Source organism: Miscanthus floridulus, chromosome 13, assembly GCF_019320115.1.
Source record: "Miscanthus floridulus cultivar M001 chromosome 13, ASM1932011v1, whole genome shotgun sequence".
NCBI classification, from domain to species: Eukaryota; Viridiplantae; Streptophyta; class Magnoliopsida; order Poales; family Poaceae; genus Miscanthus; species Miscanthus floridulus.
This window is the reverse complement of record NC_089592.1, coordinates 15,275,148-15,294,918: the sequence shown is the minus strand read 5'-3', so window position 1 is coordinate 15,294,918 and position 19,771 is coordinate 15,275,148. Positions and strand designations below refer to the sequence as shown.

At 42.2% G+C, this 19,771-nt stretch overlaps 1 protein-coding gene across 1 annotated transcript; it reads left to right on the top strand.

The window, feature by feature from the left end:
* Window positions 1–771: 771 nt before the first annotated feature.
* LOC136501698 (uncharacterized) lies at window positions 772–15,629 on the top strand. Its single transcript, XM_066497222.1, has 8 exons — window positions 772–1,084; window positions 1,311–1,416; window positions 1,511–1,561; window positions 1,776–1,919; window positions 2,035–2,124; window positions 14,630–14,763; window positions 14,869–14,953; window positions 15,048–15,629. The coding sequence occupies exons 1-8, from the start codon at window positions 885–887 to the stop codon at window positions 15,156–15,158; spliced, it is 921 nt and encodes a 306-aa protein (XP_066353319.1). The 5' UTR covers window positions 772–884; the 3' UTR covers window positions 15,159–15,629.
* Window positions 15,630–19,771: the final 4,142 nt, after the last annotated feature.

The window sequence follows — 19,771 nt, the reverse complement described above, 5'->3', positions numbered from 1 at the left end:
AACTTTTAATCCCGGTGTAATTTAGTGTTCGGCGCTGTGTAGTCTTTCGTGTGATTCCAGATTTACGAAATGTGTTGTAGTTTCGCCTAAGAAGAGTATATCCTAATTCGCTCTTTTGTAAACCCTCACGTTAAGAGACATACTTGTGTTGTAGTTTTTGTTTTTTCCACCTATAATACGATCCTAGCCAATGTTGTTCTTTGAATCTAAGTGTCTTAGTTGCTTGAGCACAACTACATCAAATACTTCTTTCCACTAACATGTCAGCCTACAATAGGCACCATGTAATGACAACCAACCTCTATGTTCGTTTACAATATTATAATGAAAAAAACCATGTTACATTTCCTTTCTATATTTACCCATTTAATGTACTAAATAGACCAACCTTTCGTATCAACGCGATGAGGAACATATTAAACATATGAGCCACCTATACCAAGCACATCACCCGCAGCGAAGTGCGGGCAGCAGTGGCTAGTATATATTGTGGTTGCTTTAAGGCGCAAGATGGTCCATCTGATATATGACCCATTTCTAAAAGTTTTTTATACAGCTACCAAATATAGGTGACTAGAAAAACCTTTTTTTTTCTTGGCCAATAAATTTTGCAACCCAAAATCCTGTTTTTTCCTTCTTTTTTTTCACTGGAGATGCTCCTGAGTCCCCTAGCGAAGAGACAAATGGGCCCAGTCGTGCAAGCCATATAGGCCCATATTCGTAGCTATTAAGTCGAGGAGCGCCAACTGCGCCGCCGCCGCCGCCAACGCCGGAGAAGAACGAAGCTGAGCTGCTAGGGTTTATCGCCTCCGCCTAGATCACACGCCTAGGGTTTTGCTGAGTCTGGTCCTGCGCAAGCGGAGAGGAGGAGGTGGGAAGCGAAGATGATACGGCGGCGTATACGGGACCGGCGGCGGTACCTGTACTCCAAGAGCGTCGAGGCCTCCCAGCGGGCGCTGTTCGAGAAGAAGCGCCGCATCCGGGCGGTGCTCGAGGAGGGCAATCCCATCCCCACCGAGCTCCGCAACGAGGAGCACGAGTTGCGGAGGCAGATCGACCTCGAGGACCAGGAGCCTCGAGGTGCGTGTTGTTCCCGTACCCCCGCTCCATCCCATGGCTTCTTTTTTGCTCGAGCGAGTGAAATGCAGTGTCCTTGCTCATTTACATTTGTTTGTAGGGAGATCTGTCTAACGATGTGTTGCTCTGTTGTTGTTTGGGAGACCCTGTTCGCTGGATCGTATCAGCCACCATGATAAAGTGTTTTTCTCCCGCGACAAAAAAGCATCAGCCGGCTTATAGAAACGATCAAGCGAACAGGGTGTCAATAACGAGTACGCTACTGCTTCAGTTCGGGAGCCCAAGATACTCTTGACCACGTCTCGCAATCCCAGCGCGGCCCTAACTCAGTTTGTTAAAGTATTTCTGTTGTCCTGAAAACTTTTGGGTGCTTTCCGTAGGTCCAAATGGTGCATTGCATTCAGCTAACCACCCGTTCTGGTTCTCTTCCTAGAAGCTGAAGGTTGTCTTCCCCATGTCACAAAGAATGAATCGTGGTGGCCAGGTATATTGCAGCTGGAGTTAGCATGCTATTGTTCTTTTGTTTACCATATCCAGTACCTGCTATGCATTCCTTGCAAGAAATTAGAACTTGTCCATGATTTTTATAGGTAGTAAATAACTGAACATATTGCTGCACACGATTTCTTTGCTTTACTGCTTACACTCTAGTATTTTGTTGTCGTGGTGTTTGTTCTTCACTTTTTACTGATTTGCAGGTTATATCAGAAATCGTTGAGTCATGCCGGTCGCATGATATCACTGATCTTATTTTGGTGCATGAACATTGTGGTCAACCTGATGGTTTGATCGTCTCCCATCTACCGAATGGTCCAACTGCATACTTCGGGTTGCTCAATGTGGTAGGTGTGCTTAACCTTTTTGGAAGTGTATATATGCTGAGATGTTGTGTAGCACAAGTGTACAAAATGAGCGCTCGAACTTGGTTGTATCCTTAGTTTTGGTTGTTGTGGTCAGGTGACACGACATGATATTAAAGGCAGGAACGCAATGGAAAAAATGTCAGAAGCATACCCCCATTTAGTACTTGACAACTTCTCAACCCAGGTAAATCATACACACATTGTTTCATGGAAGCAGTTAACTGCTTTGCCCTCATACCTTATCTTTGTTGTCATGGTGAGCTGTTCACTATGTGTGCTTGAAAAGTTACACACTTTCATAGCAAGGTAAATAACTTCATACTTGTGATGAAAATTCTGGTGTCTGTGGGGTTGGTGATGGTGGTGGCAGTGGTTACCATGGTGTTTTTGTTTTTTCTTATTTGTTTATTCCTTACCGGCATGGAAATCCATGCAACCATTGGGAATTGGAGGCTGCCATGATGATCACTGTAGGACTTGGGTTCAAGCTTTCCCCAGCCCCTTTTCATCAATGGACTCCTGACGTCTTGCCTTTTCAAGAACTTCTCTCTCTCTCTCTCTCTCTCTCTCTCTCTCTCTCTCTCTCTCTCTGTGTGTGTGTGTGTGTCCTCCATTCCAAATTATAAGTCGTTTTGGCTTTTCTAGATACATAGCTTTTGCTATGCACCTAGATATACACTATATTACCAATCTATCCCTCCCTCCCTCCCATTGAGACCTACTTGTTAAGCATACACTGCTAGTATGATGATGGTGATGATGATATTCATTTGAATAATTAGCTGCTGAGCACCTCCAGTTCCATAATCTGCTACTGCTATTGCGTTATTCCTTTCTACATTTTCTGCTTCCGCTGCTGTTTCCAAGCTAAGTTTGTTTTGTCGATTTGCCTATGTTGTAGATTGGTTAATTTAACAGTAGTTCCATTCCAAAATATAGTGCTGATCACATCAAACATCATGTTAAGTGCAAGCAAATGTTCACATTACAGTTTGTAGTTTGCTTACAGTTTGCGTGTCTGTCATGATGGACTTCTCGTTAACCTGAGACATACTATGAGGGTAGCATCTATCCATTCAAAAACTATAACTGAGCAGCATCGATATTGTCCGAAGACATAACAAGTTGAGGGTGTCGCACACTTTTGTAACCATCTTTTTCATTCGCCTTTTGTGCCTTGCTGCATCCCAGCATGTGCATGCCTATTTTACAATATTGGGAGGCTGCAATGATGTCTTTCTCGTTAACCTGATACATCTTTATTCCATGAAAGACACCTAATCCATTCATAACTCAAGGCTGAGAACCTCCACTCTCACTAGTTTGGTATGTTTCCCTTTTCTTGTTTATGGTTTTTGGTGTCTTCATTTAGTTCTGTCAATCTCTGTTCAAAGGTTGCATGTGAATCCTAATATTTCCACAGAATGCCGAGGTTGTGATGATATATGTCTCATTAACCTGTGATGTACTTGCTATTCGTCTTCTTTCAGTGTTGGAGGTTTTCAATGATGTCTTTCTCGTTAACCTGAGACGTTCTTTCCATGAAAGACACTTAAATTCATTCATATCTCGAAGACTGAGAATCTCCACTTTCACTTGGCCTTGATGTTTTGCTTTTCCTTGTATTTTCATGTCTTTTTTGTTGGGTGGGGGTCTGGTTTGTTGGGTTCAAAATTTGACAGGATTGTTTTTTGCCTTCATGCCTTATCATTATTGTCATGGCGACCTGTTCACTATGTGTGCTTGAAAAAGTTACGCCTTTCCATAGCAAGGTAAACAACTTCATACTAATGATGAAGTGTGTGTGGGGCTGGTTATGGTGAGGCGTGGTGGTGGCAGTGGTTACCATGGTGTTTTTCTTTATCTTGTTGCTTACTTGCATGGAATCCATGTCCATTAGGAGGATATCCATGTAGTCATTATGAACTGGAGGCTGCCGTGATGGTATCTTTTTCAAGAACTCTCTCTCTCTCTCTCTCTCTCTCTCTCTCTCTAACACACACTCTTCTATGTGTGTGTGCGTGCGTGCGTGTATTATATATATGTATCTATCTATCGATCCATCCATCCATCGATCCCATTGACAGCTTCTTGTTAAGCATACATTGCTAGTATGATGATGATGATGATGATATGATATTCATTTGAATAATAAGATGCTGAGCACCTCCAGTTCCATATTCTGCTGCTGCTACTGCGGTGTTCCCTTCATTTTCTGCTTCCAGTGCTGTTTCCAACCAAGTTCGTTGTTTTGTTGACTTGTCTATGTTGTACATTGGTTAATTTCTCAATAGTTCCATTCTAAAATATATTGTTGGTCACATCAAACATCATGTTAACTTTGTTTTATTGCAAGCAAGTGTTCACATTACAGTTTGTAGTTTGCTTAGTGCTTTGTGTGGCTGCCATGATGGACTTCTCGTTAACCTGAGACAATACTATGAGGATAGCATTTATCCATTCAAAAACTATAACTGAGCAGCATTGTTATTGTTTGAAGATATAACATGTCGAGGGTGTTACACTCTTTTGTAACCATCTTTTTCATTCGCCTTTTGTGCCTTGCTGCATCCCAGCATGTGCACGCCTATTTTACAATATTGGGAGGCTGCAATGATGTCTTTCTCGTTAACCTGATACATCTTTATTCCATGAAAGACACCTAATCCATTCATAACTCAAGGCTGAGAACCTCCACTCTCACTAGTTTGGTATGTTTCCCTTTTCTTGTTTATGGTTTTTGGTGTCTTCATTTAGTTCTGTCAATCTCTGTTCAAAGGTTGCATGTGAATCCTAATATTTCCACAGAATGCCGAGGTTGTGATGATATATGTCTCATTAACCTGTGATGTGCTTGCTATTCGTCTTCTTTCAGTGTTGGAGGTTTTCGATGATGTCTTTCTCGTTAACCTGAGACATTCTTTCCATGAAAGACACTTAAATCCATTCATATCTCGAAGACTGGGAATCTCCACTTTCACTTGGCCTTGATGTTTTGCTTTTCCTTGTATTTTCATGTCTTTTTTGTTGGGTGGGGGTCTGGTTTGTTGGGTTCAAAATTTGACAGGATTGTTTTTTGCCTTCATGCCTTATCATTATTGTCATGGTGACCTGTTCACTATCAACGACAACAACAACAACAACAAAGCCTTTAAGTCCCAAACAAGTTGGGGTAGGCTAGAGTTGAAACCCATCAAAAGCAATCAAGGTTCAGGTGACCTGTTCACTATGTGTGCTTGAAAAAGTTACGCCTTTCCATAGCAAGGTAAACAACTTCATACTTATGATGAAGTGTGTGTGGGGCTGGTTATGGTGAGGCGTGGTGGTGGCAGTGGTTACCATGGTGTTTTTCTTTATCTTGTTGCTTACTTGCATGGAATCCATGTCCATTAGGAGGATATCCATGTAGTCATTATGAACTGGAGGCTGCCGTGATGATATCTTTTTCAAGAACTCTCTCTCTCTCTCTCTCTCTCTAACACACACTCTTCTATGTGTGTGTGTGCGTGCGTGTATTATATATATGTATCTATCTATCGATCCATCCATCCATCGATCCCATTGACAGCTTCTTGTTAAGCATACATTGCTAGTATGATGATGATGATGATGATATGATATTCATTTGAATAATAAGATGCTGAGCACCTCCAGTTCCATAATCTGCTGCTGCTACTGCGGTGTTCCCTTCATTTTCTGCTTCCAGTGCTGTTTCCAACCAAGTTCGTTGTTTTGTTGACTTGTCTATGTTGTACATTGGTTAATTTCTCAATAGTTCCATTCTAAAATATATTGTTGGTCACATCAAACATCATGTTAACTTTGTTTTATTGCAAGCAAGTGTTCACATTACAGTTTGTAGTTTGCTTAGTGCTTTGTGTTGCTGCCATGATGGACTTCTCGTTAACCTGAGACAATACTATGAGGATAGCATCTATCCATTCAAAAACTATAACTGAGCAGCATCGATATTGTCCGAAGACATAACAAGTTGAGGGTGTTGCACACTTTTGTAACCATCTTTTTCATTCGCCTTTTGTGCCTTGCTGCATCCCAGCATGTGCATGCCTATTTTACAATATTGGGAGGCTGCAATGATGTCTTTCTCGTTAACCTGATACATCTTTATTCCATGAAAGACATCTAATCCATTCATAACTCAAGGCTGAGAACCTCCACTCTCACTAGTTTGGTATGTTTCCCTTTTCTTGTTTATGGTTTTTGGTGTCTTCATTTAGTTCTGTCAATCTCTGTTCAAAGGTTGCATGTGAATCCTAATATTTCCACAGAATGCCGAGGTTGTGATGATATATGTCTCATTAACCTGTGATGTGCTTGCTATTCGTCTTCTTTCAGTGTTGGAGGTTTTCAATGATGTCTTTCTCGTTAACCTGAGACGTTCTTTCCATGAAAGACACTTAAATTCATTCATATCTCGAAGACTGAGAATCTCCACTTTCACTTGGCCTTGATGTTTTGCTTTTCCTTGTATTTTCATGTCTTTTTTGTTGGGTGGGGGTCTGGTTTGTTGGGTTCAAAATTTGACAGGATTGTTTTTTGCCTTCATGCCTTATCATTATTGTCATGGCGACCTGTTCACTATGTGTGCTTGAAAAAGTTACGCCTTTCCATAGCAAGGTAAACAACTTCATACTAATGATGAAGTGTGTGTGGGGCTGGTTATGGTGAGGCGTGGTGGTGGCAGTGGTTACCATGGTGTTTTTCTTTATCTTGTTGCTTACTTGCATGGAATCCATGTCCATTAGGAGGATATCCATGTAGTCATTATGAACTGGAGGCTGCCGTGATGGTATCTTTTTCAAGAACTCTCTCTCTCTCTCTCTCTCTCTCTCTCTCTCTCTCTCTCTAACACACACTCTTCTATGTGTGTGTGCGTGCGTGCGTGTATTATATATATGTATCTATCTATCGATCCATCCATCCATCGATCCCATTGACAGCTTCTTGTTAAGCATACATTGCTAGTATGATGATGATGATGATGATATGATATTCATTTGAATAATAAGATGCTGAGCACCTCCAGTTCCATATTCTGCTGCTGCTACTGCGGTGTTCCCTTCATTTTCTGCTTCCAGTGCTGTTTCCAACCAAGTTCGTTGTTTTGTTGACTTGTCTATGTTGTACATTGGTTAATTTCTCAATAGTTCCATTCTAAAATATATTGTTGGTCACATCAAACATCATGTTAACTTTGTTTTATTGCAAGCAAGTGTTCACATTACAGTTTGTAGTTTGCTTAGTGCTTTGTGTGGCTGCCATGATGGACTTCTCGTTAACCTGAGACAATACTATGAGGATAGCATTTATCCATTCAAAAACTATAACTGAGCAGCATTGTTATTGTTTGAAGATATAACATGTCGAGGGTGTTACACTCTTTTGTAACCATCTTTTTCATTCGCCTTTTGTGCCTTGCTGCATCCCAGCATGTGCACGCCTATTTTACAATATTGGGAGGCTGCAATGATGTCTTTCTCGTTAACCTGATACATCTTTATTCCATGAAAGACACCTAATCCATTCATAACTCAAGGCTGAGAACCTCCACTCTCACTAGTTTGGTATGTTTCCCTTTTCTTGTTTATGGTTTTTGGTGTCTTCATTTAGTTCTGTCAATCTCTGTTCAAAGGTTGCATGTGAATCCTAATATTTCCACAGAATGCCGAGGTTGTGATGATATATGTCTCATTAACCTGTGATGTGCTTGCTATTCGTCTTCTTTCAGTGTTGGAGGTTTTCGATGATGTCTTTCTCGTTAACCTGAGACATTCTTTCCATGAAAGACACTTAAATCCATTCATATCTCGAAGACTGGGAATCTCCACTTTCACTTGGCCTTGATGTTTTGCTTTTCCTTGTATTTTCATGTCTTTTTTGTTGGGTGGGGGTCTGGTTTGTTGGGTTCAAAATTTGACAGGATTGTTTTTTGCCTTCATGCCTTATCATTATTGTCATGGTGACCTGTTCACTATCAACGACAACAACAACAACAACAAAGCCTTTAAGTCCCAAACAAGTTGGGGTAGGCTAGAGTTGAAACCCATCAAAAGCAATCAAGGTTCAGGTGACCTGTTCACTATGTGTGCTTGAAAAAGTTACGCCTTTCCATAGCAAGGTAAACAACTTCATACTTATGATGAAGTGTGTGTGGGGCTGGTTATGGTGAGGCGTGGTGGTGGCAGTGGTTACCATGGTGTTTTTCTTTATCTTGTTGCTTACTTGCATGGAATCCATGTCCATTAGGAGGATATCCATGTAGTCATTATGAACTGGAGGCTGCCGTGATGATATCTTTTTCAAGAACTCTCTCTCTCTCTCTCTCTCTAACACACACTCTTCTATGTGTGTGTGTGCGTGCGTGTATTATATATATGTATCTATCTATCGATCCATCCATCCATCGATCCCATTGACAGCTTCTTGTTAAGCATACATTGCTAGTATGATGATGATGATGATGATATGATATTCATTTGAATAATAAGATGCTGAGCACCTCCAGTTCCATAATCTGCTGCTGCTACTGCGGTGTTCCCTTCATTTTCTGCTTCCAGTGCTGTTTCCAACCAAGTTCGTTGTTTTGTTGACTTGTCTATGTTGTACATTGGTTAATTTCTCAATAGTTCCATTCTAAAATATATTGTTGGTCACATCAAACATCATGTTAACTTTGTTTTATTGCAAGCAAGTGTTCACATTACAGTTTGTAGTTTGCTTAGTGCTTTGTGTTGCTGCCATGATGGACTTCTCGTTAACCTGAGACAATACTATGAGGATAGCATCTATCCATTCAAAAACTATAACTGAGCAGCATCGATATTGTCCGAAGACATAACAAGTTGAGGGTGTTGCACACTTTTGTAACCATCTTTTTCATTCGCCTTTTGTGCCTTGCTGCATCCCAGCATGTGCATGCCTATTTTACAATATTGGGAGGCTGCAATGATGTCTTTCTCGTTAACCTGATACATCTTTATTCCATGAAAGACATCTAATCCATTCATAACTCAAGGCTGAGAACCTCCACTCTCACTAGTTTGGTATGTTTCCCTTTTCTTGTTTATGGTTTTTGGTGTCTTCATTTAGTTCTGTCAATCTCTGTTCAAAGGTTGCATGTGAATCCTAATATTTCCACAGAATGCCGAGGTTGTGATGATATATGTCTCATTAACCTGTGATGTGCTTGCTATTCGTCTTCTTTCAGTGTTGGAGGTTTTCAATGATGTCTTTCTCGTTAACCTGAGACGTTCTTTCCATGAAAGACACTTAAATTCATTCATATCTCGAAGACTGAGAATCTCCACTTTCACTTGGCCTTGATGTTTTGCTTTTCCTTGTATTTTCATGTCTTTTTTGTTGGGTGGGGGTCTGGTTTGTTGGGTTCAAAATTTGACAGGATTGTTTTTTGCCTTCATGCCTTATCATTATTGTCATGGCGACCTGTTCACTATGTGTGCTTGAAAAAGTTACGCCTTTCCATAGCAAGGTAAACAACTTCATACTAATGATGAAGTGTGTGTGGGGCTGGTTATGGTGAGGCGTGGTGGTGGCAGTGGTTACCATGGTGTTTTTCTTTATCTTGTTGCTTACTTGCATGGAATCCATGTCCATTAGGAGGATATCCATGTAGTCATTATGAACTGGAGGCTGCCGTGATGGTATCTTTTTCAAGAACTCTCTCTCTCTCTCTCTCTCTCTCTCTCTCTCTCTCTCTCTCTCTCTCTAACACACACTCTTCTATGTGTGTGTGCGTGCGTGCGTGTATTATATATATGTATCTATCTATCGATCCATCCATCCATCGATCCCATTGACAGCTTCTTGTTAAGCATACATTGCTAGTATGATGATGATGATGATGATATGATATTCATTTGAATAATAAGATGCTGAGCACCTCCAGTTCCATATTCTGCTGCTGCTACTGCGGTGTTCCCTTCATTTTCTGCTTCCAGTGCTGTTTCCAACCAAGTTCGTTGTTTTGTTGACTTGTCTATGTTGTACATTGGTTAATTTCTCAATAGTTCCATTCTAAAATATATTGTTGGTCACATCAAACATCATGTTAACTTTGTTTTATTGCAAGCAAGTGTTCACATTACAGTTTGTAGTTTGCTTAGTGCTTTGTGTGGCTGCCATGATGGACTTCTCGTTAACCTGAGACAATACTATGAGGATAGCATTTATCCATTCAAAAACTATAACTGAGCAGCATTGTTATTGTTTGAAGATATAACATGTCGAGGGTGTTACACTCTTTTGTAACCATCTTTTTCATTCGCCTTTTGTGCCTTGCTGCATCCCAGCATGTGCACGCCTATTTTACAATATTGGGAGGCTGCAATGATGTCTTTCTCGTTAACCTGATACATCTTTATTCCATGAAAGACACCTAATCCATTCATAACTCAAGGCTGAGAACCTCCACTCTCACTAGTTTGGTATGTTTCCCTTTTCTTGTTTATGGTTTTTGGTGTCTTCATTTAGTTCTGTCAATCTCTGTTCAAAGGTTGCATGTGAATCCTAATATTTCCACAGAATGCCGAGGTTGTGATGATATATGTCTCATTAACCTGTGATGTGCTTGCTATTCGTCTTCTTTCAGTGTTGGAGGTTTTCGATGATGTCTTTCTCGTTAACCTGAGACATTCTTTCCATGAAAGACACTTAAATCCATTCATATCTCGAAGACTGGGAATCTCCACTTTCACTTGGCCTTGATGTTTTGCTTTTCCTTGTATTTTCATGTCTTTTTTGTTGGGTGGGGGTCTGGTTTGTTGGGTTCAAAATTTGACAGGATTGTTTTTTGCCTTCATGCCTTATCATTATTGTCATGGTGACCTGTTCACTATCAACGACAACAACAACAACAACAAAGCCTTTAAGTCCCAAACAAGTTGGGGTAGGCTAGAGTTGAAACCCATCAAAAGCAATCAAGGTTCAGGTGACCTGTTCACTATGTGTGCTTGAAAAAGTTACGCCTTTCCATAGCAAGGTAAACAACTTCATACTTATGATGAAGTGTGTGTGGGGCTGGTTATGGTGAGGCGTGGTGGTGGCAGTGGTTACCATGGTGTTTTTCTTTATCTTGTTGCTTACTTGCATGGAATCCATGTCCATTAGGAGGATATCCATGTAGTCATTATGAACTGGAGGCTGCCGTGATGATATCTTTTTCAAGAACTCTCTCTCTCTCTCTCTCTCTCTAACACACACTCTTCTATGTGTGTGTGTGCGTGCGTGTATTATATATATGTATCTATCTATCGATCCATCCATCCATCGATCCCATTGACAGCTTCTTGTTAAGCATACATTGCTAGTATGATGATGATGATGATGATATGATATTCATTTGAATAATAAGATGCTGAGCACCTCCAGTTCCATAATCTGCTGCTGCTACTGCGGTGTTCCCTTCATTTTCTGCTTCCAGTGCTGTTTCCAACCAAGTTCGTTGTTTTGTTGACTTGTCTATGTTGTACATTGGTTAATTTCTCAATAGTTCCATTCTAAAATATATTGTTGGTCACATCAAACATCATGTTAACTTTGTTTTATTGCAAGCAAGTGTTCACATTACAGTTTGTAGTTTGCTTAGTGCTTTGTGTTGCTGCCATGATGGACTTCTCGTTAACCTGAGACAATACTATGAGGATAGCATCTATCCATTCAAAAACTATAACTGAGCAGCATCGATATTGTCCGAAGACATAACAAGTTGAGGGTGTTGCACACTTTTGTAACCATCTTTTTCATTCGCCTTTTGTGCCTTGCTGCATCCCAGCATGTGCATGCCTATTTTACAATATTGGGAGGCTGCAATGATGTCTTTCTCGTTAACCTGATACATCTTTATTCCATGAAAGACATCTAATCCATTCATAACTCAAGGCTGAGAACCTCCACTCTCACTAGTTTGGTATGTTTCCCTTTTCTTGTTTATGGTTTTTGGTGTCTTCATTTAGTTCTGTCAATCTCTGTTCAAAGGTTGCATGTGAATCCTAATATTTCCACAGAATGCCGAGGTTGTGATGATATATGTCTCATTAACCTGTGATGTGCTTGCTATTCGTCTTCTTTCAGTGTTGGAGGTTTTCAATGATGTCTTTCTCGTTAACCTGAGACGTTCTTTCCATGAAAGACACTTAAATTCATTCATATCTCGAAGACTGAGAATCTCCACTTTCACTTGGCCTTGATGTTTTGCTTTTCCTTGTATTTTCATGTCTTTTTTGTTGGGTGGGGGTCTGGTTTGTTGGGTTCAAAATTTGACAGGATTGTTTTTTGCCTTCATGCCTTATCATTATTGTCATGGCGACCTGTTCACTATGTGTGCTTGAAAAAGTTACGCCTTTCCATAGCAATGGTAAACAACTTCATACTATGATGAAGTGTGTGTGGGGCTGGTTATGGTGAGGCGTGGTGGTGGCAGTGGTTACCATGGTGTTTTTCTTTATCTTGTTGCTTACTTGCATGGAATCCATGTCCATTAGGAGGATATCCATGTAGTCATTATGAACTGGAGGCTGCCGTGATGGTATCTTTTTCAAGAACTCTCTCTCTCTCTCTCTCTCTCTCTAACACACACTCTTCTATGTGTGTGTGCGTGCGTGCGTGTATTATATATATGTATCTATCTATCGATCCATCCATCCATCGATCCCATTGACAGCTTCTTGTTAAGCATACATTGCTAGTATGATGATGATGATGATGATATGATATTCATTTGAATAATAAGATGCTGAGCACCTCCAGTTCCATAATCTGCTGCTGCTACTGCAGCGTTCCCTTCATTTTCTGCTTCTATTGCTGTTTCCAACGAAGTTCGTTGTTTTGTTGACTTGTCTATGTTGTACATTGGTTAATTTCTCAATAGTTCCGTTCTAAAATATATTGTTGGTCACATCAAACATCATGTTAACTTTGTTTTATTGCAAGCAAGTGTTCACATTACAGTTTGTAGTTTGCTTAGTGCTTTGTGTGGCTGCCATGATGGACTTCTCGTTAACCTGAGACAATACTATGAGGATAGCATTTATCCATTCAAAAACTATAACTGAGCAGCATTGTTATTGTTTGAAGATATAACATGTTGAGGGTGTTACACTCTTTTGTAACCATCTTTTTCATTCGCCTTTTGTGCCTTGCTGCATCCCAGCATGTGCACGCCTATTTTACAATATTGGGAGGCTGCAATGATGACTTTCTCGTTAACCTGATTCATCTTTATTCCATGGAAGACACCTAAATCCATTCATAACTCAAGGCTGAGTACTTCCACTCTCACTTGTTTGCTATGTTTCCCTATTCCTGTTCTATGTTTTTTGGCGTCTCTGTCAAGCTTTGTTCAAATTGAACAGAGTTACATCTTGCATGTGAATCCTGTTGGTCCCTCGGGTATGCAGTAAGCTTACCAGCACACTCACTCACTATGGATAGAGGTAGAAGATATTGAGAACAACTCACACACACAGCACAAGCCCAGCGCTGGCCGAAAGCTCTGTCTCTGGATGTGGCAAACTGAACTGATTTGCTATATTGCCTTTGGATAGAATATATACAACTCTAGCTGTACATCTATTAGGTACATAGTTGTTGGTGAGTACACCAACTACCTACTACCGGAGTACAAGAGTACACCAACTACCTCCTACTGGAGTACAAGAGTACACCAATTACCTACTCCTAAGGTACAAGGGTACACCAACTACTTACTCCTAAGATACAGAGTACACCAACTACCTACTCTTAAGGTATAAAGCTTAGCTCAGCCATCTCCACTCTACATGGCTGAAGTAAACCACTACTACTATGACCTACTGCCTTATTGCTACAGCTACAGGAGCTGGTCGGCAGAGCTACAGGGAGTGGTTGGCCGAGCCGACCATTCTCAACAATGGAGAAACGGGAGCAGCAGATTATGTCTTGCAAATCCTAATATTTCCACAGAATTCCTAGGTTGTGATGATATTTGTCTCATTAACATGTGAATGTGATGTGCTTGCTATTCATTCTTGTTTCAGTGTTAGTGGTTGCAGTGATGTGTTTCTCGTTAACCTGAGACATTCTTTCCATTGATGACACTTAAATCCTTTCATGACTCAAAGACTGAGAATCTCCACTATCACTTGTATTTGATATGTTTTGCTTTTCCTTCTATTTTTTTGTCTTTTTGTTTGGTGGGGGTCTGATTTGTTGGGTTCAAAATTTGACAGGATTGCATGTAAATCCTAATATATGCGGAAAACTCAGGTTTTGATGTTTTTCTTGTTAACGTGAGATGTAGTTAGTTAGTTACTACTGTGAAGATTACTCTCAGTCCATTCAAACCTTCTAAACTGAGCATCTCCACTTCCATATGCTGCTTGATTTAGCTTGAAACACTTGACATCTGACCATCACTTTCTGTCTGCTTGAGTTTGCATTGCAGAAATCTCAAATATGGATCTGACCATCACTTTCTGTCTGCTTGAGAAATCTCAAATTAGGATGATGTTGGTGGGAGGCATTCTGGGCTCTGGTTGATTGCTAGAGTACTTAGATTGGAATGTAGGAACTTAGACACTCTTTGGAGTTTTATTACTAGGGAGAGTAGCTTGTTTTTTTTCTTTCTTCTGCAGAGGTTAGCCATCCTTGTATTCTCTCTTTGTACAGGACAGTTTGGTAACTCCCTATTTGTATTCCGGATTGGTGAAAGGACTGCCATTATTCTGAAGCACCTTTTTCCTATGCCAAAGCCAGATTCAAAGCGAATAATTACTTTTGCTAATAGAGACGAGTACATATCTTTCAGGTACAATATTTCTGTCGTGCTATTTTGTAATTGTGTATGTGCTCTGCTTCCTGAGAAGCTTTTATGCATATGACTGACAGCTCCTTTTGCTTTGTGATATGCAAGGCATCATGTATACGAAAAACCTGGCGGCCCCAGATCAATGGACTTGAAGGAGGTTGGCCCACGGTTTGAGATGCGGCTGTACCAGGTATTAGGAACACTCGCATCCGATCATTACCACATTTTCTGAGTTACAAATACTGGTTGCTGGTACTAACATGTTGATCGCTTTTGCCTGACAGATCAAGCTAGGAACTGTGGAACAAAGTGAAGTGCATAACGAGTTTGTGCTGCGGCCCTACGATAATACTGCCAAGAAGCAAAAGACTGTTGGGGGGCGTGAACTGATTTGAAAGAGTCGGTTGATGACTTGCATTGCAGTACATCTCTAGGGTAGTAGTAACATTAATGCACAGGGTAGGTTAGAACATCTCCAAGAGTTTCTAAAACGTTCTCCCAGTTCTTTGATTTTTGGCAAGATTGAAAAAAACATATCTCCAACCATTCCCAATCACACCTTTCAATCTTTTGGCTCTCCGAAAAAATGATCTCCACGTGCGGATAAATCCGTGCAGTCGCGCGTCTTTTTAAGCTTGCCGGCCCATGGGCACGGCGCCGCGGTGGAATCTGCTGGTGAAGCGCTGATCGTCTTCGCCTCATCGCGCTGAGGTCTTCAAGATGGACACCGGGAGCAATCTGCTCGAACGTGTGAAGAACCTAGGTAGCCAAGCCCTCTTCGTTGGGGACTGCAGGTGCCTGTCTATGGATGCTGACAAGTTCGCGTCCGTCGACAGTGGCGGAGCTTGCATGAATGTGTAGTGGGGGCCAATTCAAAGCTACACTGCTACAGTAATTACCAATAGTAATATAGATAATTGGAATTCTGTGGAAAATCTTTGTTTTTTTGTTTTTTTAAGTTCTATCTATATAGACTGCAATGAACAATTGAAATTCTGTCAAAAAAGAATGAACAATGTGCGGATTTACATACTTGTAAGCTGTGATCCACTTATCAGCATCAGCAAGCATGGTACGAGAGAGGCATGAATTAATTGCATGCATGCAGTGACATGCAAACCTCCAGAGTGATACAGCCGGAACAAGAGGGGCAGGACCCAGTTTGGCCCCACGTAGCTCTGTCCGTGCTTCTAACCGTGGGCTAACGGGCTATTTGACACGGCTCCGGTAGCAGAAGTGGCAAGAAGCTGTAGCAAACACCACAAAAAGCTAAACTATTTTTTTGTACGGAAGAGGAGTGACCAATACCCGAGTAAGGATACGTACGTACCTCAGCCAGAGGTATAACGACACATTTCAAATTCTCGAAAGGTCACATGAAACATGACGTACTAAATGGGCGGACACTAAGCCTTGGGGCGAGGACTCCATGCGCCACGAGTCTCCCAGGGTAACTCGGTGGCAAGGACTCAGTTCAGTGTTGACTGAGTTGTGCCTAGGTCACGCAAGCCATCGAGTCGCGAGGCATAACTAAGAAATTTATTAGTCTATGTTTATTAGAATCCTACGCCTAACTATCCTTTAAGGGCTTATCCATGCTCTGATCCCATCCCGCAACATATATCCTCATTTTTTTACAGGGCAAGGGGGGCCGGAGCCCTCTATGGCCAACATGTGGCTCCGCCGGTGCCGTCGAAGGCAACTGCATCCACTAGGTCGTGGAGGAACCATGGTACGACGTCGCATGAAGCAGCACCAGCAGTAATGGCGGCCGGATGTCTTGGAGAAGTGGGAGACCGGAACACGAGCTGCAGCACCTTCTCGTCAAGGGGGCGGCGATCGATTTCGCACCGGAGGGATACTTTTTTTTAAGAAAGGATGGCAAAAGCTTTGCCACGATTTTTATTAGACGATAAAAAGGAAAACAAAACTGTACAAGAAATTACAAGAGAGCAGTCTTGCAAAAGGCTGCCTGGCCTCTCCACCCCCGAGCAACTAATGATAGAGGAACCACTGAACTGACACCGAGTACAATGAAAACAAAAAAACTACCACCTGACTAGGAAAACCAAAAACTAGGCACGACAACGACCAAGGGAGAACTACTTAAGGTCCCTAGGTCTTCAATTAGCTTGAGGCCCTTGAGGCATCGGTGCCATTGCGATTTTTTTTTAATTTTAATATTTTTTGAAAACTAATTTTAAATCTAAAACTGTCTTTTTTTTAACTAACACTTTTGGCCGCGCCTATAGCCATGGCGCGACCAAAAGCCTGTGCCACGCCATGTATTGTGGCGCGGCAGGGGGTTGACGTGGCGACGACCGGAAAGGTTGACGGTTGACGTGGCAGGGTCTGCCGTGCCACGGAGAATGGCGTGGCAGGGCCAGATAAATATCGCGAGCGAGCCCGCCCGCCCGCACGCCATCCCGCCCGCCCGTCGCCGCGCGGCGCCCACCCGGTCCGCCGACGCGCAGTGCCCCGCCGCCAGCGCGCCCGGACGGACGGCCGCCCGCGCCGGTCGCGCCCGCCCGCCCACGCCGCGTTGCGCCCGCCCACTCCCGCCGCGCAGCGCCCACGCCGGCCGCGCCACGAACGCCGGCGCGTCGAGGCCGCCCGCTTCTACCAAGGTACCTCCATCTCGATTTCATGCTATTTTGATTATTATTGATTTAGGATAATTAGTGATTTAGGATAGTTAGTGATTTATGATAGGTAGGGTTTTAGGATTGTTATTGATTTATGATAGTTAGTGATTTAGTATAGTTAGTGATTTAGGATAGTTAGGTTAGTGAATTTGTTTGTGATTTAGGTAGTTAGTTTTTAGGTTTGAGGTTGTGTGTTGTAGTATAGTTGGATAGTTAGGTATTTATTATTTAGTTTATAGTTAGTTATTTAGTTATTTAGTTTTTAGGTTTGAGGTTGTGTGTTGTAGTATGAAGTTTTGTCAAATGCTTATATTTCTAGTGAAGTTATTTAATATGTTTGTTAATGTTACTTTAAATACATACATGTGCTTTCATATTGTGTTCGTATTGCATAACAAGTAGTTCAAATTTTGCAATACCACATAATGTTAATTTGAATACTCTAACTCTTTGTTTATCAATTTGTAACAGGATGACCCCTCTCATGCAGCACCCGTTGTATCCTATTCTTGACGTGGAGTACGACGACCAGCACCGAGCACACATCTTGAGTGACAACAACGCAGAGGTGGCCTTGCCTCCTTTGAGGCCCCGCACGCACACCAGGGCGCACCAGTGGGACGAGCGTTACGCGCCGTACATACGGCATGCCGGTTTCCTCGAGCTTGTCTGTGTTGTCAACTACGGTCTTCCGCCCCTTGACCCAGCACTACTTACTGCAGCTGTAGACAGGTGCGAGTGTCTTATTTGTACGTAAACATTCTTGTAACAAATTTGAGGCAACTAATAGTCGTTCTATTTTTATAATAGGTGGAGGCCTGAGACCCATACGTTCCACCTACCTTGTGGCGAGATGACCTTGACCATGCAGGACGTGAAGGCTATTTTTAGCCTTCGGTTGGGGGACTTCTAGTGACATGGATAGTTGACAACGATCACTGGAGAGAGCTGGTGGCTCAGTTTACTGGCTTTCTTCCACCGAACGACGAGGCTTCCAAGAAAAATAAGTGAGAAATTCAAGCCTATTTAATACTTGCATTGCTTTCCTGCATCCATCGGGTCTCATTTTCTTTGGTCAATTTCAGGAAAAGTTTTGGTGTTTTGTCGTCCTGGATCACAGAGCGCTTTGATTACTTGGACCCATAGGCTGAGGAGGCTCAGATCGACAGGTTCGCTCGAGTGTGGCTCTGGCACTTTCTTGGTGCTTTTCTCTTCCTAGACGCCTCAGGCAACATCATCAGCTGGATCTTCCTTGACATACTATGCCAGCCGTGGGAGAACATAGCGGCGTACAGCTGGGGCAGCGCAGTCCTGGCATGGACATATCGACAGCTATGCATTGCCTGTCGTCGCACCTCAGGGTATGTGAACCTTGGGGGTTGCTCGTACCTACTCCAGGTTTGGTGTTGGGAACGATGGCCCGTTGGGAGGCCCCTTAATATTGGTTTACCGGTAAGTACTTCGGTTCATTATATTCTTTGATATGGTTATATATGATGAGTTTATTAATGGCTAATTCATTATCGTGTTCAATACAACAATGGAATGGGCATGATACACTCCCTATAGCTCTGTATATCTGGACGAAATTAGAGTTAGTTAGAGGGAATGCGAGGCGCAAGTACAGGGAGTACACGGATGGTCTCGACATCCTGACAAAGCATCAGGTTACGCTCTCTTTACTATCATACATGGGTCTTATTCGATGTACACTATATCACAGCCTAACTTAATTACGAAATGTTCAGGTGCATTGGTGTCCTTGGGATGCTCCGGAGCTCCAGTACTATCTCAGTCCTGTCACTAGGGACGAGTTAGAGGAGTATCGCTGCAACGTCTCTCTTATTTTCTTCCACGTGATCGAGATTCACTTGCCCATCAGGATCTGCAGACAGTTTGGAAGAATGACAGGCTACCCACCACCGCTTTACTCCACCAACCAAGGATTGCACGGGTGCATTATCGATTAATAACAAAGCTATAATTCAGAGGTGTGTGTGGTACAACTAACATCGTTTTGTTGCAGGTATGACCGCAGGAAGAGGTACAAGACCAAGGATTGACGTGTGACACACAATACGCACATCCACTTGTGGGAGACCAGGGAACGACAGCCGGTCCATGTGGGTCCTCCACATGACCAGCACACCTTCGACGAGTACCTGCGGTGGCTTCACAGGTATACGAGGACACATATCAAGCCCCCGTACACTGAGGAGGTGATTGACGAGGACTCGGAGGAAGATGTGATCGAAGATGTGTATGACGTTGCCACTAGAGAGGAGCAAGCAAATGGTATCGAATGTGTTAAAAACCATGAATCTCTGCAGAATAGGATAAATGCGTGAAAAGTATATATTATT